The sequence below is a fragment of the Scophthalmus maximus genome, chromosome 13 (assembly GCF_022379125.1).
Source record: "Scophthalmus maximus strain ysfricsl-2021 chromosome 13, ASM2237912v1, whole genome shotgun sequence".
Classification (NCBI taxonomy): domain Eukaryota; kingdom Metazoa; phylum Chordata; class Actinopteri; order Pleuronectiformes; family Scophthalmidae; genus Scophthalmus; species Scophthalmus maximus.
In genome coordinates this window covers 18,532,220-18,556,427 of record NC_061527.1, presented here as the reverse complement: position 1 = coordinate 18,556,427, position 24,208 = coordinate 18,532,220, and the positions used below count along the sequence as shown (strand labels likewise).

The 24,208-nt window shown below is 42.9% G+C and overlaps 2 protein-coding genes across 7 annotated transcripts; both read right to left on the bottom strand.

The window, feature by feature from the left end:
* Nucleotides 1–3,027: 3,027 nt before the first annotated feature.
* Nucleotides 3,028–8,207, bottom strand: LOC118318113 (histamine H3 receptor). Its single transcript, XM_035647456.2, has 3 exons — nucleotides 7,626–8,207; nucleotides 6,927–7,093; nucleotides 3,028–5,130 (listed from the first exon to the last, which is right to left on the bottom strand). Exons 1-3 carry the CDS (start codon nucleotides 7,870–7,872, stop codon nucleotides 4,273–4,275), a joined length of 1,272 nt encoding a protein of 423 aa, XP_035503349.1. The 5' UTR covers nucleotides 7,873–8,207; the 3' UTR covers nucleotides 3,028–4,272.
* A 2,332-nt stretch (nucleotides 8,208–10,539) lies between these two features.
* On the bottom strand, nucleotides 10,540–24,165 carry impact (impact RWD domain protein). 6 transcript variants are annotated; one of them, XM_035647459.2, is made up of 11 exons: nucleotides 23,959–24,160; nucleotides 23,167–23,295; nucleotides 23,026–23,078; nucleotides 22,843–22,905; nucleotides 22,614–22,699; nucleotides 20,650–20,772; nucleotides 20,469–20,563; nucleotides 19,167–19,240; nucleotides 17,251–17,341; nucleotides 13,207–13,341; nucleotides 10,540–11,003 (listed from the first exon to the last, which is right to left on the bottom strand). In XM_035647459.2, exons 1-11 carry the CDS (start codon nucleotides 24,004–24,006, stop codon nucleotides 10,944–10,946), a joined length of 957 nt encoding a protein of 318 aa, XP_035503352.2. In that variant the 5' UTR covers nucleotides 24,007–24,160; the 3' UTR covers nucleotides 10,540–10,943. The 6 variants fall into 6 exon arrangements, with proteins under 6 accessions (XP_035503352.2, XP_035503353.2, XP_035503350.2 ...); XM_035647457.2 differs by lacking the exon at nucleotides 10,540–11,003 and adding an exon at nucleotides 11,922–12,605 and having other exon boundaries at nucleotides 23,959–24,164; XM_035647460.2 differs by lacking the exon at nucleotides 17,251–17,341 and having other exon boundaries at nucleotides 23,959–24,162.
* Nucleotides 24,166–24,208: the final 43 nt, after the last annotated feature.

Below are 24,208 nucleotides of genomic sequence, written 5' to 3'. Positions count from 1 at the left end.
CCTGACCGTATCACAACAGAGGAGCACAAACCCCGTTGCTGGGAACTGGTCTTAAAATCAATTTAAAAAAATATCATTCATAAAAGCCAAGTAAGAGAAATGTTCCCATTTTCCACAAAGTCCTCCAACTTAACTTGAACATGGTCAAGACGTTGGCCTAAGTTGGGTTTACAGCAGTCAGCTAACTAAACAGAAACAAACTATACAATGCTGACGTTTAAGTGTGAAGAATTCACGTAGGATTAAGCATTTCAGTGTTCTATTTCTCTTGCTGTTTTCAAAAGACGCGTTTGCGTGTTTCGCTCGTCTCCTTCGAAGGGCGCGGTCTTGTCCGGGGAGCAGCAGGCCGATTTGTGTTCCCGCTATTTGCCTCTCTCCCAAAACACTGAGCCGTTCAGCACAAAGAGAAAAGCCACGGGCCTGTGTGTTCACTCTCCAGTCCTTGAGGACCTCATCTGTGTTTTGTGCCTCAGCTGAGATTTCCTTCTGTAACAATTATGTAACTGTCACCATTTATCCCAGGGCTTCCCAAATGTGAACCAGAAGGATGCAAACCGCTTCCAATTTTCTTTTTGAAAGGCGGTGAATATTGGTTCTTAGGTGTCCCACAGTGCACAGACACAGTGTCAATACCGGCGCTGAGCAATTTGTTTTCTATTTGCAAGTCCACCTGCGTCTCTGCACAGGTCACCCAAACCACAGTCTATTCATCTCATCCTCAGCTGACCTTTCAAGAAATGCCTTCAAATTGACTTTGTCGCCCTCTTTTATTTTTTGCACTCCTCGACTCAGATGTCCTTTCCCAATTGTGTCTCATGTGTCTCACATCTTTTTTGTTCAGGGAAAATAGTGTCAGTTTTGTGACTCCACACCGACATTAACCGCTATATTTAAACCACTGTTATTAAATGGGGTCAGTGGCAGTACATCACCGCCACATAGACCGAAAAAAAAATCTATTTAATCTCAAAAGCTCTCGGAGAGAGAGGGGGCTACAAGACAGCTTTAAAAAAAAAATTCTCTAGATTGTGTTTGAATAGAAGGAACTTTGTTAAAACAAAAGCCACTTAATGTGGTGTGTGGTATCCACGCTCAGAGGTAGAGATGGAAAATGTGATGATGCTGCTCACAGATGTCACCCAAAGGTACTGATCGTCTGCATCTGTCCCTGTGTTACAACTGTCTCAATGCTGGACCTTGAGCTGGCCATGAAAACATTTTGAATACACAACACGCCTTGTATTCCTGTTTCTGTACAGTATTTATTGCTGTGATTGACTTTGATGACATAATGTTGCATGTGTGAGCCGGACGAAGCCCTCGTCATTCTGATACAGTAATGTAACTTCTCTTACCCCCAGGACTTGATTTCTTCAGTACAGTGTGTGTCCCGGAGTTCAACAGTCTCCAGGGGTGAGTTTTTTTCTGTCTTTCTCTCAAGTGAAATTGTCCCACATGATTCCCACAGCGCAGAGCGACAGCGTGGTTTCCGGGCAGTCTTAAATCCCCAAGGATGCTTTTCCGGACACATCCTGAGTCTGTTCTTCTGCACAGTAAATATGTAACAAAGGTCAAAGCCCTGTAGTTCTGACATGCCTTTCATTTATCTTGTGCTTGTTATCAGATAATAAAAGCTTGACAGCATTCTTTAAAAACCTGAACTCCCTGTTTCACTTGGCAGTGTTCAGTGTTTTGTGAAGACCTGGCCTCTAAAGACACATTAGAATTCATTCATATTTCCCAGGTATTAATCTTGCGCAGGACAAAAGCCGAGTGGGATTCATACAATACAAAAAAGATTCCTCTCCACCCACTCACCTCACTCGAACAGGCTAATGTGGGCCTTACCTTGTCCTCACAACTAACAGAAACAATTACAAACCTTTCCCTTCTCCGACCTGGTGTGAACACCCTGTCTCGAGTGGCCTGGGCCCAAGTGGACAGTTGTGAGCCCCTCAGTTCACACCTGGCATGAGGATGCGTCTCCAGTGGCCACTTGTGATCAGATCTCACTTCCCCACTCTATATGCAAATAAGCACGCGAGTCTTTTTCTGCTTGTGGAGACCAAGTGATGTTTGTTTTTAGCCAGTCTCACTGTGACGGACGGGTCCGCCTGAGTGACATGTCTGAGTGAGGGAGTGAGAAGGGAGAGCCGGTCAAGGAGTGGCTGAGCAACTCCAGTGGGCTGCGCACAAGCCCTTCAAGTAAGTTCCTACTCATTTGAAGTAATGAGAAAAAGAAAAATTGGAAAATCGACATGTGGCGGTCAATGGAGTTATTATGGGCCACGTGTGGAAACACAGATTTTTTCGGTTTGGTGGTAATCCCATGCAGGTCAGCTGAGTAGGCGGGTGCTTAAAAATGCGTTTGCGTTCACACTGATAAAAAAGAATGTGGCCACTTGCATCCCAGACCCAGACCAGCCCTTAATGTGGTCTGAGCGATGGGATCTCAAATGTGTCCCAGCAGACAGGTAGCATAAAGGTGAATTTTCCTTGTGTCATTCCCGAGCTGTGCAGTCTTATTTGCCCCAAGCGGCCAATCTACCGACGGTAAGCTGTGAGCCACCTATCCACGGGTACAGTGACTGTGTGTGGTGGTGTTTAAGTGAATACACCAGAGACTCTTTTTTTTCTCGTCTCTGACTAAGTCTTGGGATAAGGACGGATTGTCCTGAAGTCCAAACATTTTCAACTTGGACACGTACTTGCCTCTGTCTGCACCACCTCGGGTGAATTATAGCGTCCGATCACCTCTTGCAGCTCAACATCACCCCCACACCTACCCGACGTTGGAGACGCTGGTTTCACTATGTTCAGACAGTCGTGAGGCTGCTTCTTCCTCTGTTTCCCGTCTACATGCTAAAGTAAGCAAACTATCACATTGCGTTATCAATCATTTCTCTCTACTCTAACTCTCTGCAAGAAAGAGAAAAGGTTTATTTCCTAGAATGTCAAACTATTCCTTCTACACTACCTGTGTTACAAACTACCAATGACATGTACAGTCACAAAGCCTGTAGGCAGTTGTTTTTTAAATTTTTTTTAATCAACTACTTACACAGACACATTCATAGCCTACATACAAAGTACTAAAGTAGCAGTTTGAGTCGTATTTGAATGAATACAACACTTAAAGAACACAACCGTCTAGCTTGGCACAGATATCATAGTACAAAAGTTTTAATGCTGATCTCATTTTTAAAGTGCTGTACATTTTTTAACATCAACGAGGAAGTAAGTAAGTGCAGATTCAGTATTGGCAGATGACAGCTGATTCACCCTGCCGCTCCGCTCACCTAATTCAGATAATATGATAGAAAACGTCTCTGTGGTAAAAAAAAAAAGAAAGAAAAGAACACTCAGTATTCAGTGAACAAATGCAGGTTCGTCTCTTGGGTTCAGGGGCTCCACACGTGTCACTGTGCCTGTTGCCGCACGATGAAAAACAAGCAAATGGCCTTCTTCCTCGAATTAACTGCAATGAATACAAAACTCTGTGTGAAAGGGTTTCATGTGCAGAGGGGCCATGAAACCTTATAAAACCATAAACCATTAAAGACTGTATAAATTGTAGTTGAACTATTTTCCATTAACAGTGGCCCAGTGAAAAAAACGGATGTTTGCCCACGCTGTCGTCTCCCTCTGCTGTGCTTATTTTAATGCACGTAACTTTCTTGGACAAAAAGATGGTAATCACCGTCTGTCTCGCTGCCTAAAAGTCCTCATTTCACAGCCTTCAGAACTTTAAGAGCTCAACGGTGAGAACAAACCCCTTGCCCACATTATTTCTTTGTGTGCTACTTGCAGAGATTGTCATTGTGAGGGGACTTTTTAACTTTTTGAAATAGAGATGAAAATCTTTCATAGGGGCACTTGAATCAAGCACAATCGGTGCCACAACAGTCCTCTGCTTTATCCTTTCATTACGAATATTATAACAATTAATTTGACTTTCATTTACGTATTATATATCATATATATGTAAATATATATGATATATATACTGTATGTATTATGTAAATATATATCACAACTGCAATTTCTTATTCTCGGACACTTTTTTCATGACTACGTTGTCTTGCCTTATTGCTTTCAGATAAACTGTGGCAATCCTCACTTTATGTAAACATTTGTCTTATTTTTGAAAACTGCATCTTTCTTTTTTCCTTTTTTTGATGGAAGAACAGTATATGGATTTTATTTTTTTTACAGTGTTTGACCAACGACAGTTACTGCGTTCATACAGCGTGGAAGTGTCGTCGAGTTCATCTAACAAGACTGAGCCTCAATCTGAGGCTGCACCGATTGTCTTTTAGGACACAGTATCTTTGAGAAAGCCCTTCGGAAGCTGCTGTGGCACAGAGGGTACAGGAACGGATTGATGGCGGAGTTCAACCACAGGAGCCAGAATGTGATCTCGTACCAGTGGTTTGCCACACATTCACCGCTACAGGCCGCGCGGATGATCATCAGTAGAGTGTAGGGAGCCCAGCAAAGCCCAAAAATGCAGACAATGATGGCCAACGATTTGGCTATCTTTTTGTCTCGAGAGAGGCGGGACCCCTGTGTCCGACGACCAGGCGCCATGCACGAGGCCGTGTGCTGGAACAGCCTGGAGTTGACTCTGTTCGGAGAGCACTGCACCCTCTGCATTAGTATCTGACTGGCGTTTGGCTCGCCGCAGGAAGAGGGGGAAAGGACGTCATCGTCCTCGATGACCGCAGAGATGGCGGTGGGCTCGCTGGACGACACCTTCCGAGTTTTGACAAAAAACACAGACCAGGCTCCAGCATCGCCGGACTTCTTATTGTTCCTCTGGGCCCTGCCGTCCTCCTCGGCGCAGGCGCCGCCGCTCTTGTTCCTGCGATGGATGTTCAGGTAAATGCTGAGGTTGAAGAAGGCCACCGACACGAACGGGGTGAAGAACTCGAAGGTCGAAGCGCTGAGCAGAAAGTACCAGGTGAAGTAAAACTCGGCGTAGCACTCGTGGGGCGGGACGATGCTCTGGCCGACGACCGCCTCCCAGAAGATGATGGCTGGGCCGTAGAGGAGGAAGGCCAACACCCACACCGCCACCATCTTGAACACAGCCCGGCGGGTCATGTTCCTTTGTGCTCTGTATTTAACCTGTGCCAAAAGAGGGGCACAAGTGTGACTCAAGAGTGACACACCGTGAACATACACTCTGCTGCTGAGCATTACATTTCAAATAGCCACAGCTGCTCGTGTGGAATGTTAACAGGCCAACAAAGGCACTGGCTTCTGCTCTGAGTGTCTCGTTCAAATGACGCCCTGTTGGTATTGTGCTGCCTCAGAGCGGCAGGCAGACGCTGCAAGGGAGCCCAACTCATGAGCCTCATATATATTCAGGCTGAGAGCCACATTGATCAAGAGCGTGAAAGAGACATCTGGTTTCTCCCAATCCACTCCTCCCTCGTCATCACCACTATTCTGTTTTCACTTGCTCCATCTTCACTTCGCCTCTCCTCGGTCTAACCTCTATCACTTGGCGGGGCTCCTCTAGTCACCAATGTCCTTTTTGTTGTTGTAGATTTTCATCTTTTCTCAGCTAGAAACCATCAAAGGTCTCTCTGCGTTTGCATCAGATGGGATTGTCAGTGGGAGACAATGAAGTTGCAAACTAGCCTGGAAACCAGACCCACCCCCCCCACTTTCTATTTGTCTGAGACGGGTCTGGCCAATCACAACCATTTATCTAAAATGGGGCAGGTTAAGTACGATGACTGACAGAGAAGCACCACTGAAGCGTTTTTTTTATTAACAACCAAGATGGCCGCTGCTGTTGGATCCACCAACGACATCCATGTTGGTTTTTTTAGTTAATCTATATTTCCGGGCATCACACGCTCCGTTGCTCTGATTGGTCGTGGGTCTGCTCTGCAACTGCACCGAAAGTTTCCAGACCCATTCGTAAATGCGATATGACTCCACTTTTTGGAGACAATAAAAATTTAATGGAGCCACCAAAACATAATTCTGGCCCCAAGTCTTCAGAGTGCATTGCAAAGGCAGGTCACCAGAGTGAGAGTGACAAGCAAATGGTTGGCTGTGATATCCCGAAGAGTTTCTAGCGTCAGTCGAGCCCCAGAAACCCTATACCCCACGCTCTATTTCCCATAATGCAGCTCCATAGCGTCGCTTATTAGACGCCTCACTTATTCCACGCCTCACTTATTCCACCTCCTAAAAGATGAGGAAGAGAGAGAGACTCGGTCCTTAATTAAGATTTCCCTGAGACATCACTGTGACAACACCAGGGTTTGCTTTTCAATTTAAGCTGTGTCTGAAATTACGCCCTTATTTAATTCACATTTTTATTTAATTCAGTTAGTAGGGAGCATAAAATGTGGATTTCAGACCTTCATTAATTATCAGCATTTTGCTTCTGTCAGCTGTTGTAATTTTGGTCAAAGAGAAAGCGTAGCAGCCTATATGCCGTGGACACTATATAGTGGATACACACAATGTGGATGCTTCATTAACATGGCAGACAGTGAATGTAGTGAACTACTTAGTAAAAGAGCGAGCAGTACTCATCAAATAAAATTAGCACGTCAAAACGGTGGACTGCCCCTTTAAGTCAATTATATCCACATGTTTGGACTACTGAGTTGACAGACATTGTTTGCATAGACAGTGTTTACTGACCAGATTAACCCCCGCAGGTCAACTCCTCTCCTCTAACTGGCTGGACTAAATTATGGATTAAAGCCAGACACTATGTAATGGAATAAAAGTGGGAGTGTAAATTGGGAGTGAGACGCTTTAGAATTTTACCGTGGCAGCATGTCAGTTACCTTTGTGTGCGCCTGTGTGTGTGTGTGTGTGTGTGTGTGTGTGTGTGTGTGTGTGTGTGTGTGTGTGTGTGTGTGTAAATGGGCACTTCCACAGCCTGTACTTACAGCCCTTGTGACTGACAGGAAGCGGTCATAGCTAATGAGGACAATGTTGAAGACGGATGCGGTGCAGAGCAGGTAGTCCATGACCAGCCACACCTTGCAGAGACCCTTACCCAGCATCCATCGGCCCGTCAGGTTGTACGGGATGTACACCGGGATACAGAAGGCACCTGGAACAGACACGCACACACGTTCTGCATGACGATTGAATCCCAGCACACACAACCACGTTACAATTCAGACCTCTCCAGCACGTGAGTCCCATTCAATTTGCCAAAAGACGACTTGTTCCTATCACAGAACGCCCACAGTGAGTAGGCCTTTACTGTAAGTGAAAGACATTTTAGAAACAAGAAGCAGCCTGCAATGATTGTTGCATTAGAGAAAAGGCTGTCATGTATCGAATGATGCAGATGAGAGCAGCACACTGAGAGGGGGTGAGTGCCTCACCAACTAAAAGAAAATTGAGGCTCTCTGCAAAAATACTACTCATGTATTCAAGCACAGTGTAACACAAGGACGGTTAGGTCATCGTGGGGGAAACCACATTTGACTCACTATAATTACACTGCAGGAAAATGACAATGATCTTTTGGGGGGGATGAGGCGTGATAAGCATTTCACTGGTTTTTCATCCATGGGTGGGAACAAAAGCCAAATGTCGGGGGGGCACAAAGAAGAAGAAGATGGGCACCAACTCACCCACGAGAAAATCAGATATGGCCAGGTTCAGAAAGAAGTAGTTGCTCTGATTCCTCAGGCTCTTGTCCACGATGAAAGCCATGATGACCAGCGCGTTGCCGGCCACCACGACCACCACCAGCGTCACCATGAGCACCGACAAGACCACCACCAGGTAGCCCGGCAGCGCGGCGCCCGCCTCGGACACCGCGGGAGTCAAGTTGCCGCTGGAGTTGGACTCCAGCAGATGCGCGCCCAGTCCGCCCATGGTCAGCGCGTCGCCAGGCCAACCATCGCCGAGCCAACGTGGTGTCACGCGCGGGAGCCGGGGACGAGTCCACCCGGGCGCCCGGACCTTCCGCTCCACTTTGTCAAAGAGTCACACATGACTGAGGACCTGTGACTCCATCAAGACACCCCCCCCCCCAAATTGTCCATTAACAGATCTGTGACCTGGAGACTCGAGCTTAAGTTATATCTATTATTATTATTATTATTATTATTATTAAGTCTCAGATGTATAAAGATAAGTGTATTCCCCGTGGGTGCCCTCTCCTCTGCCCGCTCAGCCGCTGTAGTAACAGCGCTGGCAGCTGGATGTGCGCGCACAGCGGAGTCCACACCGTTTTGTCACACGAAGTCAAGCGTGCTAGTGTAAAACTAAACTCCCGAGTGCAACATCCGGTCTTTGTTTCAAAATAAAACTCGAAGTGCCACTTTTTGGGGTTTTATATACAGTCGATGGTCGAATGCTGCCCAATCGACAGATAAAGAAATATGCGCGCAAGTGGCTATTTCCATGTGTTGGATTACGGTTACTACTGCCTGCCACAACAAGTTATATTCAAATCCACGTGTGTCTTTACAAAAAAAGGCAGGAGACATAAAACACAGGTGAGATATGCACATGCCTGTGATTGTTGTGGTTGAGCCATAAAAGAGATGCGGACGTTTAGTAATTCAGAAATCATTAGACAAAAATCCTTTCCAAAATATTCTGCATGTTTTACGAGACAAAGAGATGAGGCCGTTTCCGGCGCTCTTCGGGTGATTACTGCGCACTTGACGCTTTTTTCCCGTCTTTGTCCGCCCAGGCAGCGACTGATCAAAGGCTGAAGTCTGCAATCAGAAGCCGAAGTGGTCCAGACACATGAAGCAGACTGGGATCAAAAGACCTGAGCTGCAGGCAGCAGGGTGTCTGCAAGGAGCAGGTCATCACCGGCACATCGATATTTAAACCAGTGGCACCAAGCTCAGTGATTTAGTCCAGTAATCCAGAGTAATTCACAGTCCTGATGAATTCACTGGACAAAACTGAGGACAGGAGGGATGAAACCTTCTTCTTCCTTTGGTTGTCCTCATTAGACTGTTTTAGTTTTGTTATCAAGAACAACATGAGAACATCATAGTGGTCCATTTATAAAAAGCTGCAGCCGGAGATCAGCTGCCAGGCATCTGCTCCTGATGATAATAGTTTTTTAGTGTTTTACCTGAAAAATCAATGTTCAATAGTAAACTTCAGCACATACATCCAAGCGAGCCCCAACAGTCCCCTTAAAGCCTATCAAGCTGCAACAAATTACAAACACTCACATATATCCCCCCCATAAATATGCCTGATTGGAAACATAACCTCCTTGGCAAACGTAATAAATATAACCTGATGCACCAGATGGTTGGGTTCTGTCCTGTGAGAAACAATCTTCTTAATAGGGTTAAATTAAATGCCTATCAGAAAAAGGCACGGTAAATCAATATTGAGCTATGGAATGGGTTCAGTGGTTGAGAAACAATATTTAGGGGGGAAATATTAAAAAATCCCCTGTCACATTTCCTTTCATAATGTCACAGTGAATTCCCATGCCTTCACATGCTTACTGTCACTTAGGCCTTGTAAACTAGGTGATCTCAGACTGACCGTGTTTCTAATTTGAGGGTTTACTGTGTTTGACTCGCTGCTGCCATCAGTACTTGTGCTTCATTTGGATCCTTCTAATAATCCAGGCTGAATCCAAAAATCTAATTTGAGACAGGCTTGACCCAAATCGTCCCTGGGTGTGTTGTCAAAATCAGCGGGCAATAGCAGCTGGATGAATGAAATCTGAGATTCTCAATCTGTTCTCCTCAGCCTGAAGTATGAATTTGGCTGCATGCGTTCTTCGCAAGCCGCTAGGAAAATTAGGGGGCTGAGACTATGGTATCGGTGCGATGACGGCTCGTCAGGGAGGAACAACTGTCTGCTGAGTGCATTAGCTGTAATTATTCTCATTTCAACGGTTGAAATGAGCAGGCAGCTTCGTACAGGATCACCGAGGACATTCCAGGACCTATTGTGTTGTCATTCAAATCAAATGTCCTTCTAAGATCATGCGCTCAGTTTTACTCCCCCAAGATACTACACAGAGATAAAAGCATGTGGGGGGGATTTTTTTTTTTTTAAATCACAATAAAAACAAAGATGTCAGGTCGTGGCGGTAGAACCTAAAATGCCAAGTGAACAGATGAGCTCTGGATATTTTTAGAAAACAGCCCTGTGCTGCCTATAGTGGTTAATATGCAGATGGTGTCCTACCAGGGATTGAGTGACACCAAGACGAAGAGGTGCGCGAAACCCCACAGGAGCCAGTGTGAGGTTTATCTCAAGTCGAATATATATATATATATTTTTTGCAGGCTTCAACTGGAAGTTTAATGCACTGGAGGAAATGGACATGTGAATTCTGTGAGTGTGTGAGTGTTAGTGTCGGTAAAAAACTAAGTATCGTAGCAGCCTATATGCCGTATAGGATCATATTTCTTGGAAATGCTGAATGACTTGTGCTTTTCATTCAAATGTAGATTCGGCTGAGAGGCATGCAGGGATTGAATGGACATCATGACAGACATGACAGGATGCTGAGGAAATATTTGCCGTCCTCCTGAACAAAAGCATTCATTCAGGTGTGTGATGATTTTATTGTTTTTCCAATGATGTGACTCAATAATCCTAGTGTGACACTAATGGACGTAAAGAAACGCCACATTCTGCTAACGTTCGGTTTGTTTGATTGTTTTAATCAAAAGAATGTACTGTAAACATTTCATTTCAAAGCTTACTTGTCAAGATTTGTGCAATATAAATTCGAGGGTGAAAGCAGCCATCTAAAAATAACAATTTAAAATTCCTCGGAAACATTTGAATAACTTAGTTCTTTTTGAACAAATTATTTGCATTTGCAAGGAATTACCGTTCGTATCCAAGGAGATGAACCTCAACTCAAAACAACCTCTTCACTGAATGTGAAACAGCGAAAACGGTACAAATGTGTTTGAGTAAAAGCCTCTTGTCTTCTCTGAAATTCATTTCGTCTTCTTGCTTTTTGGCCTTTTGCTCTTCGCTCCTGATCTGGTCGCCTCTTCCTGTGACACAAGAGGAAAACATTACAGAATGAATCATAATTATCTTACATTAACACCGTTAAATGGTGCTTTTACCATACTTAATATTTCTTGGGTGTTTCCTGCTGTGTTCCCCTGGCTTGCTGAAATGACAGTGTAATGCAATTTCCTATGTACTGATTAGCAGGCACCATAATGTTTTAATGTATTCCAATAATTGCATCAAACACTGCATTCTTAAGTACTCTTATAAAACACTCTCCAATAATTATTACTGACAATACAGGCTGCCAACTCCTAGAGCTCTCAGCACATTAACAGCTTGTCTGGACAAAAAACAAGCACAAATGATAATTCTCTGACTCTCTACAGCAGGGCGACAAATATTAAAAGAAAATGTGAAAACATGAATGCAGCCCCCTTCATCAATTATATGGTGTTTGAGGTTTGAGGTCTCCCCCACAGTTTTAGTCAACGGAAAGTAGCCTGGTTACTGTATCTAATAAGCAATTCTCTTACTTGAAAGCAACTTTTCCTCTTGTGAGGTCCTTTGTAAAACCAGTGGTTCAAGGCTCTTGTTTTCTTATACTATTTTCCTCCTGCATCCAACTCAAGTTCAGAGATTTTATCTCATTTTATATTCCCCTATGGCAAAGAATACAGTACGTGCTCTCTTCCACAGAATGATTGAACTGAAACCTGAATTGCTTTGTTTTTCATGGACAATAGAAAGTTCCATGCCGCCATCAGAAACATTTTTTCATAGACACAGATTTAAATTGGTCTACCTCGAGGGGCAATTCTGGATCCTATTTTGTTTCCCTGTATTTACTTCCTCTTTTCAAGAATCTTGGCAAGCAGTATTACGCTAGAGATGGCAATGTCTGTCGCTGAGTCCATTATCTTGGTCCATACTTAAAAAGCTTGACGACTACAGGATGGATTTTGGCATCTGGTAGCCGAGCGTTTAATGCAGCTGGTCATTTCATCAAAAGATGCATAGAAAATGCCTAAAACAGTTAAAACACAACCACAAATTAACACATGAATGGACTCTTGGGAATAGGGGGAATAGGGGGAATAGGGAATATTGCACAGACATGCATTTGTCCTAGTGGATGAATCCCCATGACCTTGTTGATCCCCGGACTTTATCTCTACTGCCACCAACAGGTGGACATTCTTAAGATATCTCAACAGGTTGTATTTGGATACATTGCCATGAAATCTGGTTCATCTCACAAAAAGATTTGATCTCAATTGAACCCTTAAATGTCACATCACTTTGTCTTTTGAAGGTTTTGATCTGCTTAGGAGCAGCACAGAGAGATCCGGTAGGCCATTTTGAGGTCACCCTAACTAAATGTTTCCATTAATCACTTCTATTGTAGAAATGTTTCAGGCCTGAATGATTGCACTGGATTTTTTTTACCCATCATCAGAAAGCTTTAGTCAGACTTCAGTCAGTTTAGGCCAAATAGAACTAAGCTGTTTGTTTTTTAACTGTTACAGCTATTTGTCGAAGCACTTCCCGAGCTGGAATCCCTCCATCCACAGGCAGTGACGTCGAATCAGCTGTCCCAGAGTCCAGGCTCGACATCCGGGACCAAAACGGAGCCGTTGCTGTCAAGGTGCGCATGAAATCAAGTGAGGATTTTCACAGTGGGCTGATGGGGGGTTTTGAAGTCAGATACTCTTAGGAGTAGGTTTGCAGTCCCTTTAATCTATCTATGGCTGCGGCTCAAAGGTCGATCGTGTTATCAGTGGAATAACTTTGCAGAACACAAAGACAACTTCAAAGCAGACTGGACCTAACTTCTGGCTGGTGAAAGCCAGGAGAGACTGTTTGATCTCCAGAACATGTGGCAACCAGACACTTCAAATGGACCAATATTCGGAATACATCGGCTATTGAAAAGTTACTGTGGAAACAAAGCGAGGCCGACATGCACTGCTTATTAAAATAATAGACCCATGTCTCACTACATCCTGTAATATAAACAGTCTGACGATGTTGAAATAACTTGGTTAGAAAAAGGCAAGGAAAGAAAACTTAGCTTTCAGATAATTGTCGGAACATTAGAGTGTAGTTCAATTAAATCACAAGACACCAGGTGGTTTTCAGCCTCAGCATCAGAATACCGAGGGGAAGTCAAAATTTGACTGACGATGTGTCAAAGGAAGACGACAGAGTAATACGCAAGAGGCCCGGAGAGTGGCTCACCAAGCAGGCAGTGTATCCCTCATCCACCAGGATGTTTCTCGCGCAGTTGTTGATGTGTTTGAAGCGGTCGGGACCCAACAAAATGCCTCCGTACCACCGAGACACGACCACCATGACATTACGCACGTCCAGAATCTGTGATGAGAGACACACACGTGGTACATGTGAAATGAGTGTGAATTTGTCAGAGCTGCGAGAGAGACACACAAACAATGAAGTGGGACACGTCACCGTTCCCCGGCAGTCATTTTCAAGCAGCCAAGTATTTCACACCAGCTGCGAAGTGGTGGTAGAATCTTCATTGCGTGTATCTGACTCAGCTGTCAAAAATATAAAATCAGACAAGGTAAAAAGATAATCCCTCGAAAAGACGTAACCACAAAAAGACCATTGAAACAATTATACAAAAATCTATTACATTAACTTGGATCAAAAGGCAGCTTTAGTTAAGATTCTTTTATATGCTATGCACCTGTCACTGACGCTGAGGTGTGAAATCGCAATAAAAACAATGATTCACATGACTGCATGTACATGAAAGAGGTAGCTCCTTATAATGAACCCACAGATAGTCACCAGCCAACTCCTCAGCTCCCCTCAGCACTAGTGAGACAGTATTTAAATCGTCTTCGATCACCGTTACCATTGTCCCGCCAGCAGCTTTGCTCTTTTGGTTCGAAGACTTTCTATCACTGTTGTTTCCAGATGCAGCAGCCAGCTGCCTTCATCGGTCGGGCCTCAAGCCACTGCACGCCGACCAGCCGGGGGCTCAGTGAATGGAAGTGAAACACATTACATTAGCTACGGAAAGGAGATCGAAGAAAAGCCTAAATGTGTGTGATTTGGACAGTTGGAAGACACTGAAGTTTGGGATAATTTTACAGTTTTTTCAAATGCCTCATGACAAAAGGGAGACTCAGACCAACAGGACATTTTCTGGAACAGGAGGCAGGACATGATGATAATTGCGCTGCGGAGAGTCTTCAACATGCCCACTCTCTCGCTGTGAATTTTCGAGAGACAGTCTCTGCTGTACTCTCACATGAGCTCACTTGGACTCGGTCCGAAAAAAGGCCTGGAGCAACATTTGCGCCCTCACATACAGTCCCTCTGGACAAGTTCAGGAAACTACCTGGACTTCAGTGCATGTCCGAATGCAGCTTAAGAATGTACAATCTGTCGTTTGAAGGGGGAACTCATCCAAAACTGGCAGCTGACACTCTTAATCAGATCTTTCTCTCACGGGCAGAGAGCACAAATCTAAATGAGGAAATTGAGGGGCGAAAAAAAAGCCATGTGGAGAAGAAGGAGATAAGAGAGGAATAAATTAAGCAGAAAAACTCAGTACGCTGAGAGTGTCACAAGTAGAGGATTAATCAGCGTATTGCTCAGAAGGAAAAGCAGGAAGAGCACAGACCTGATGCCATCACTCCAGTTGCAGTTTAACCTGCTCTTATGTCATACATGAAAGGAAGTGGCCGCGTCTCCGTTTATCTGTCTTGGCTGATGTGTTAAATGGGTTTACTAGTTCTTTTGAGAAACATCGGTTTTTCAAATAGTCCGAAATCAATAAAATACCCGTAATTTATTACACGCCCCCTTAAGAGTATTGCAACAAGCTATCAACACAACTTTATGGAGTTGATTCAGTTATGTGTTTGTTCACATCCAAAAGCCACAGAGCAACATTAGCATTAACACGGATATGAGCAGGGACAGTGAGACAAAACGGTAAAGCTGTGGGCTACAAAACCAAAATAATGATTTGAATGACACAACAATGCAATGTACAACTGTACAGCTGTAGACCACTGCTGGTCATTCTTTATGGGTTTGTCACTATAGGTGACATTTGTCACATTACTCATCTAACCCATTGTTAATGTAAGGAATACTTACAGTATAAGAGTGGCTTTAACGAGAAGAGTCAAGATATATGTAGATGACAAAAAAAAATATTGTTTCCCAGGCCTGACGTCTCACTAAGAAGCATGAAAAATGGATTAACAAGAGTTGCATACTCTTTGACAAGCTTCCCAATATGTAATGGCCTGTGTACCTAAATGTTTCAACATCCGTGTCCTTTTTTAGTCTTATCTAACAAAAATGTAATTTAAGCAAAAAATTTGAGCCAGGTCTGTCTGTGCAGTGTTTTTCAGTGGCTCACTGTTTTGGAAGGGAACATTGTATTAGTCAGCTTGATTCATCAAGTTCAGTTTAGCACATCATAGTTTCTGCCGCACGCACACACACACACACACACACACACACACACACACACACACACACACACACACACACACACACACACACACACACACACACACACACACACACACACACACACACACACACACACACACACACACACACACACACACACCCCGATAATCCCAATGCACCGATGTGTTTCTCTAAAGGGGTCACACTAGCAGAGACGACCACTGTCATGTGAGTGACTGTGAACTTTAACTTGAGTCATGAATCTGACACAACTTTGCACCCTCTGGTAACGTTTATGACAGAAGTACTACAAGTCACCGCCGAGTGAATCATGCTGCCATCTGACAGCACAAGCCAGTGACAAGTGCATCTTTGATACGTGAAATGGAAAGATTAATAACTGCGTCAAATCACTATTGTGGGACCAACTTTCCCTGGAGAGGCACAGAGTTGCAATTTGTCACACGTGATTTAAATACTAGTGGTGTGGGTTTTACTAGTGCAGTCATGTAAAATCATAAAGACTCTCTGTGTCTCTGTGTAGTTATATCTTTCTCAAGAGGCATGTGTACATACAGTAATATTTGTTTGTTTGTTAGAGACCTTTCATGTTGTGTACAAAATGTTCTAATCATTATGTTACTGAGGCGGGTCGTGTATAGTATACATATTTGACTATATCCAATGCACATGCATCGCCCCTCCATTTCCATTTATATTTCATTAGGCGAACCCAACAAACTGCCAACTGAATGTATACTGCATCTACTGGTTCAATAAATCAAGAAACGGCACTGTTTTATACAAACGACAATAAAAAAAAAAAAGAAAATTCAAAAATGTTACCGCCAAGTAAGCTGAACAAAGAGAGTGAGACAATATTTAAATGTCTTTTATCTCTGTTACAATTGTCCTGCTAGCAGCTTTGCTCTTTTGGTTTGAAGAGTTTTTATCACTGTTGTTTCCAGATGCAAGTTATTCAAGGATGTAATAACTCTTTTCCCCCCTGGAGCTGATTCACTACCAATCACAATAACTTTTAGAGTTTCCAGTGTGAACACACCATGTCTACTCTCAACCTCCCTACAATTACTATGTCGCATGGATCTGAGACACTGAGGCTGATTAAAATTCACTTTCATTCACCCATATTTCCTGCCATTTTATTAACAATACAAATCAAAAATGAACCAAAGAAGTAATGACAAGCTTAACTAATGATAAGAAAAAATATTATTAGTTACACAATGTCCTAAACACCGATGGCGTCTTACTTTTATTTTCTTTAATTTTATTTTGTCATTTTAATATAGGCCACATTCTATTATTAGCTATTCAGCCTCAGTAGTGATGTACTAGTCAAATCACAAAAACAAAATTGATGATTGAATGAATGTCGAGTTCTTGATGTTATCTGACATCTTCATTAAGACTTACTTAAATATTTTGGAGAAAAGGTAAATAGTTACTTAAAACAAATGCAGATTACCCCCGTAATGTTTTAAGATGTACAATTGGTATATGTACCAGTTTTGAACAAATCATTATGATCACTTTGATCATGCAATGTGGAGTTGCATAGGACAGACTTCATTGTGCTACAGGAACATGCCTTGAAAGGTAAATGGGAACTAGAATGTGACATTTGAGTATATTGTCAGTGGAAAGGTCCTGCACACTATGAAAATGAATGAGGCAGCTTACAACGGCCTAGGATCAAGGATGCAAGAGCCAAAATAAAGTGGGATGCATCAAGGAAATTGAACAATGTGGTTGTAGTATTATTTGTGGGCAAAAGCTTTGTGAGTGACAAATGATAACCTGCAGTAAGTGGAGCAATCTCCCCCCTGCAGCTGTCTCGCCATCGTCCTCACAGTCCTGCAGGAAGCTGTGCTTGTCCTCGCAGAAAATCCTACAACAAACAGATTCGCAACGGCATTGGCGTTAGGGCGGGAGAGCAATAAAACATTTTTGGTCAGAGAATGATGCCGTGACACCGGCGGCTTCTTCATCAGAAGACTTTTTTTAAGTGGTGGTCTAAATGTCAACATCCCCTTCCTATGAGTAATGACCACCCAGGCAGTGCATCAGCAGCTCGACATCGACCTCATTAGACCACACTCAAAAAACCTTTCACAGGCAAAGGAAAACACACGAACACACGAACACGCACACACGCACACACACACACACACACACACAGGCACATCTGTTCACATAATACACATAACTGCCAGAAAAGTCTTTCAGTCATTTTCTCTGGTGCTTTTTTGACCTTTAACTGTAATAAAAGTAATGTGCCCTTTAGAGTACATAGTCAGGCCTTGAATCTCTACTCAACCCTTTTTTTCTCTCCTTTAATTAGACACACTAACCCACGAGTCAGCATGAATTGCATTATAAAGCCATGACAAATACTGTAAGATATATACAGGCAGGTATTTGGACACTGACACTTTTTTTGTGTATTCTTGTCTCTATATTTAAAATGAAACAATCAAAATGTGATTGAATACTTGTTGCTTTAATTAAAGGGGTTTACCGATAGTCCCTCATTTTCAGAGGCTCAAAATTACTTGGACAAACTAACATAATCATAACGAAAGGATTGTTTTCAATGTCTGGATGAAAATTCTTTGTAGTGAGTGGGTTAGGGTTAGGGTGAAAAAGCCCTAAGTGAAAAGCTCCTTTGGGTTGAGATCAGGTGACTGACATGGCCATAGAAGAATATCCCATTCATTTGCCCCGAAGAGATCTGGGGTGGCTGCTGCAGTATGTTTTGGGCCATTAATCATCTGCACTACGGTGAAGTGCCGTCCTGTCAGTTTTCAGCATTTGGCTGAATGGGAGCAGAGAGTAAAGAGTACATCCTGCTTCTTCCATCAGCGGTCGCATCCCCAATACACACCAGTGACCCAGTTCCTACTGGCAGCCATACACGACCGTGCCACAACGCTGCCTCCAGCATGTTTGACAGACGATGGGTTATGCTTTGGATCATGTTTTTTTGGGGGGGCAAATTCTGATCTGGCCTTGAGTGTTACCATTGGTTTGCATCTTGTTGTAAATCCTCTGTATTAACATTCATGATGAATCTCCAGAGTGATGATACGTCTGCTTCCTTGGCTGGATGTTTTGAAGGGGGTTTTCTTCACCGGGGAAAGAATTCCGCGATCATCCACCTCAGTTGTTGTCCGTGGTCTTCGAGGCCGTTTGTTGTTGCCGAGCAGTAGATTCCTTCTTTTTTGGGAATGTACTAAATTGTTTGATTAATTGGGCCACATTTGTTGCTCTCTCTCTGATGAGGTTGTTTTGTGTTTTTCCGGCCAAAGGAGATGGCCTCGTTCATTTGCATCAAACACTTCATACTGAGAGCTCCACTGAGCAGCTACCAAATGCAGGTTCAACCCTTGGAATCAACTCCAGACCTTGTATCCGCTTCATTTGTCCTGGAATAACGAGGGAACAGGCCACACCAGGCCATATAAACTGCCTGCCAGTCAGTCGTCCAATTATTTCTGAGCCTCTGAAAATGAAGGAACTATGTGTAAGGAGGCTGTAATTCCTAAAAGGTTAATGCGATACTTTTGTGCAACCTGAAAGTCTACACTTCAATCCCATCTTGTCTGCTTCATTTCAAATCCATTGTGGCAGTGTACAGAGGCTAAATTACAAAAATTGTGTCACTCTCCAAACACTAACCGGACCTGACTGTATACATATTGAACATTACTGACCTGTATGCATAAATATTATGAGTGGCACTAGCAATCTTCTTGTTTTCATATAGCTTTTCCAGGACCATTTTAACCTGCGGCACACGGAAAGCGGAACAATAAACATCATGACTTATTCCTCAGTTCACTCTCACATGTTTCTACATTGTTAGTGGAGATGAAAACTGCTGATAAAAGGACGTTCTCCTGTGATCTACCTCAGCAATGTTTTATATATAAACCTCCTTCATACCAAAATGTACATTATTTTAAGAAAAGGAAGTCAGTCGATGACAACTTTTGATGTCAATGTACTGTCGGACTTTAAACATCATCAGCCAACTGTTTAGGTTGGGAAATCACATTTCACAGAAATAAAAATGAGTTTGAAAGGTTACAAATACATTTTTTACGGTAAACTCAGATTTTTTAACAAATATTTTTAAATAGGATTTGACAAATTAAAAACTCTCGTTCATTTGCGCACAAACAGAACCGACAGGACCGTGAGGAAATATATAGCAGATTTTTACAAAAGTTGTTTTGCTTTATAATCGCTTACTGCCCCTGTAAGTACTGGAACATATTTTACAACCATTGCAACCATCCACACACAGATTGTAAATATGTTATAGTCCATAAAGCTCAACTTTCCTTGAAACCTTTGCCCTTCACTCATACAAATGCATTTCACCGTCATGCAGGATATTAACCATTATTAGGTTAATCTTATTTCACATTTCCAGTGCTCCTTTAAAACGTTACACCTTGGCCTTTTTTGTTTAGTGTCTAATTGTACCACAAAGATCATTTAAGACTGTGGGTCAAAAGAAGACACTTTCAAATTTAGAAATTAAGTTACACTGATCAGCCCCACCATTATATTTTATGTTTTAGCTGACTGGTGTAGTCTTTCACAAGAAAAATGTCTAAATCCTGGACAGCTCTCAGATTTTTCAATTAATCTACTTTTTTGAGGACGAGTACAGATCTTTAAAACATTTTCATCAGAATGGCTCTTCACAGCAGGTGGAAGCTTTCAAGACGGGCCGGTGCGTTGGCAGAGAGCCGGAGGGGGATTAACAAGCAGGAATGAGTAATTTCAGTTTGGGAAATTGCTGCGTAAATTATCACATTCATATCTTTTCTACACTTTACAAGATCCTCGTCATGGATTTTCAAGGCAAAACTTGTACAAGGTGTCATTTGCCATTTGTCTTCATGCTTTAAGAAAAATAAGGCATGTTTACCATACATCCTGTAGGGGCTGTATGTTTTTACTATGCCATTTTGCTGTGTTAAATGGTCCTTCATGTGTTTTACCTGTCTGGGGGTCACCACAGGTGCCAAGTGCGGCTGGAAGGTGCTGCGTCGGTCTGAGATGGTATTTCCATGATTAATTGCTGGTAACTCCTCATCTGCATGAAAATAATTGTCACACATCATACGTGAGCTGCGTTTTGAATGTTCATCGCTGACTGCAAAGAAACAAAATGAGTGGTACCGTATGAATGATCCATGAAGAGATGTGCATTCTCTGTGTTCAGTTTGAGAGTCCTGAAGTCAGGTATGTCTTCATCATCCACCTCCTCCTCTGCCGTAACGTTCACCTTCTCTGGTTGATCCACTGGAGGAGATCATGGCAAAAAAAATATGATGTCATGTTAAAGAAAAGTTGTTGTTGTTGTTTTTAATCCCAAACCTGAAAAGGGTCTTCACTGGTCTTCAGGCCAAGCACCTTGTCATTAAAATGACCCTTACATGACCTTAACACAGATACCAAGACAGACAATTCATAACGGATGACACAAATCACTAGAACCTGACTAACACTGCTTTTTTGCGTACCAATGAAGTGGCTGATATCTTATCACAATAAATTAGAAACAGTTATCTAGGTGTAGGGTATACTGTAGCTCCAAGAGGCTCTTTTAAGTCTCTAATAGACGTGTCTCCCGAATTTCATATGTCCAAGTGAAACTTAACGAGGTACTTTATAAATATTTGGTCACACAAATGTTTTTTGGTTATTGTTTTTGTTGTTGTTGTTTTTTCTCATTCAACCAAACGTTATATTCAGTTATTTTCTCTCCCTTTTCATTTCCTTCTCTGTAAATTGTGCATCTCCCGCCTTATCTCCGCCCCCCTCTCTTTCTCCCTCTCTCCACTATGTCCCTGGAATCTGAATGGGAATAAGCCTGTCGGAGCCGACTCCTCTGAGCTGAAGTGCTGTGAATGAACTGCAGACGAGGGACGGGTTGCATCACTCACAACAAAGGGAGGGGAGTATATAGTTTTCGAACTAGTTGCTCACAGGAGACTATCTGCTTCGATAGTATAGACACTGCAGGATCCAAGACCGCCCGCCGGCCCGCCCACCTGCCCGCCCACCCCAGAAAACCTAATCAAAGCTCACACTTGGGGAAAAATCTTTACTTTGGGAATCTTTTACTCTTTTTTTTACACTTCAAAAGACTCTGCCACAGTATGAGAGGACATTACAGAGATATCGATCTTAATTCAGCTCTCACTCAAAGTCAGACACAGATGGGTTTTTTTAATGCCCCTAAAGGCTTTTGTGTTCATCTTATCACAGCCTTACACCACATCAGATAGCTGCATCACTAATGGAGCAGCATCTTAGCAGAACGTAGGTGGACGACACCGTGCGACGAGGCTACGGGAAGTGAAGTAGATTCATCTGGACATTTGATACGATTTGTTTTTAAAGAAATTATCAAATTATTGACACACAAAACAGAAACAGATGCCTGAAAAATGAACTGTGTATGAACCCCATTTAGACTTGATCTCCTCAGATATTCACGTCGTGAATCTCCTTTCTCTTTTCAAAGTGACACACTCTGATTAAAGATATGAAGAAAAAATATGTCAATGCTGTTAACGTCGTGTAAACATCCAACCAATCCAAATGTCTTTTTAAAACAAATCTCCGGCGTTGTTTAGCATTTCATCGTTTATCTTACATATGTATTTATAATACTGTATAATACAGGGGCAAGTCCTGGAGCTCCTTCATTTCCATCTCCTCTACTTTGGTCATCACCAGCCTGAGAAGGCTGATATTTAATGGATGTAGCTTTAGTCATGATTTTTTTTTTCATGATATCATGTACATGTACAGTATGTAGTCATCAAGAGCATTTTTCATTGAGCCATTGCTTTAAATTGAATCAACCTATAACAAGTCAGCTAGTAGCAGTTTTTGAGAGTGTATGCATTATTAGCTGACGCTCACGGGCTAAGGCTGAGACAATTTGCGTCGTCAATCCTTATTTGCAAAAAAGTTTGTTCACTCCTGCGTGAAATTCAAGACTCACTGTTTGGTGAATTTCGAGTGGCTTTGTCCCACTTATCACACACCACACATATGTTGTGTGCTTGACAGATGTAGTTACAGTCACTAAGGGACGCATAAAGCATACATTTAGATTTTTCCCACCTCACCTGTTTCTGAGCTCTGGGATTTCTCCACCAGGAGTTCTCTAATTTTCTCCACCCACAGGTAGAGGATGCTCTCCCCAGCATGCTCCCTGTTGAAATTTAAACATCCACATTGCATATTCCACAGACTGAAGAGAGACCACACTGAAAGCAATCATGAAAGGCTTTTGTTTGGGCTAATATCACTCCACAGTACCCCCTCGTGAAGTCAGAAATTATCCGAAGCACTCACACATAGAGGTCTTCCAGGCTGTTTGCCAATTTGGCCCTCTCAGCGCCTCGCAACCACGCTGCACTACAAAAGCCGAGAACAAACAGAGGATTATTGAAAAGGACAAGGAGTGGGTTTTTGAGTGCGATGTTGTTATATCGGTTCGGCAGATCAAGATTACATTACAAAGGCAAATTGACTTACTTGACCTGGTAGATGGGGGGGGCCGCGCTGGGATAATCAGGTGGGAGAATTATCTGATCAATAAGAAAAGATTCATTAACTGGATGGCAAATAAACTACCAAGGGCCAGACACTTTGATGCAAAAAACTAATTTCCCCCACCTGCAAACACGCCGTCAGTTTCCGCTCCTCCAAATTGCTGGATATTTTGATGCAAAATATTCTGGACGCTTCATCTATAACGCACCATTCATCACCATATATAGATGACAGAGCCTCGACCTCTTCGAACTGCAGGAGGGGGAGTCAGAACAGAGTGAACACATCACACAAGTATGAATGATTGCATGAGGTCATTTCAGCATTTGGACCAGCGATGAACTGAAAGCTTCAACATCTAACCTAAAATGATCCCCGGGGGGAGGCGGAATAAGGAAATGATATATTGTATGTTCGTACTGTCACCAGTTTAATTTGTCTTGTCAACTTATCCTATTTGTATTATTATTATTAGGATTATTAGGATTATTAGGATTACGTTTCCATTACAAAATAGCATGTCAATCATATTCTTTTGTCAAACAAAATACGCAATGACATTTCTGGTTACAGTGTTACAGTTTTTTTAAAACACCACAGGACAGGTATTGGATACTGTGACCTGAATGTAAGGTCAGCACAAGCTGCAGCTAATCTACACCAGAGACAAGGGTTAATTATGTCTTCTCGGGATGGTGTAAATCTCTGTCCATGTCCTGTCTTCTTGTGTTTCTGTTTTTTTTCATGCTGCACTGTGTTGATGGGTGGCCCCTGTGCACCGTGCAGCAGCATCACCTGCATATGTGTTAATGAATCCAGGCAACTTGGGAGCAACCCGCAGAGGGACTGTGTGTGTGTGTGTGTGTGTGTGTGTGTGTGTGTTGACAGCTTGTCAGAGCAGAGGCAGCTTCTTACTTGAGACTGTAGATCTCCATCATTCTCCAGATCCATGACGTCGGCCATCTGTTCATTGCGTCATCAGGTGTCAGCCGTTTACACGTGAAATGAAAGGGTCAGTGAAAAAACAGCTCAGACAAAACTCCGAGCACGTAAACTCGTAGAAGTCCAGCCTCTACATGTGGGAGTCTAATCTGCTTCCAGGGCAAACAAACGGATTGGGTGCGTGTGTTTTGACTTCCGGGTTCCGCCGTGTTTTCGTTCAACA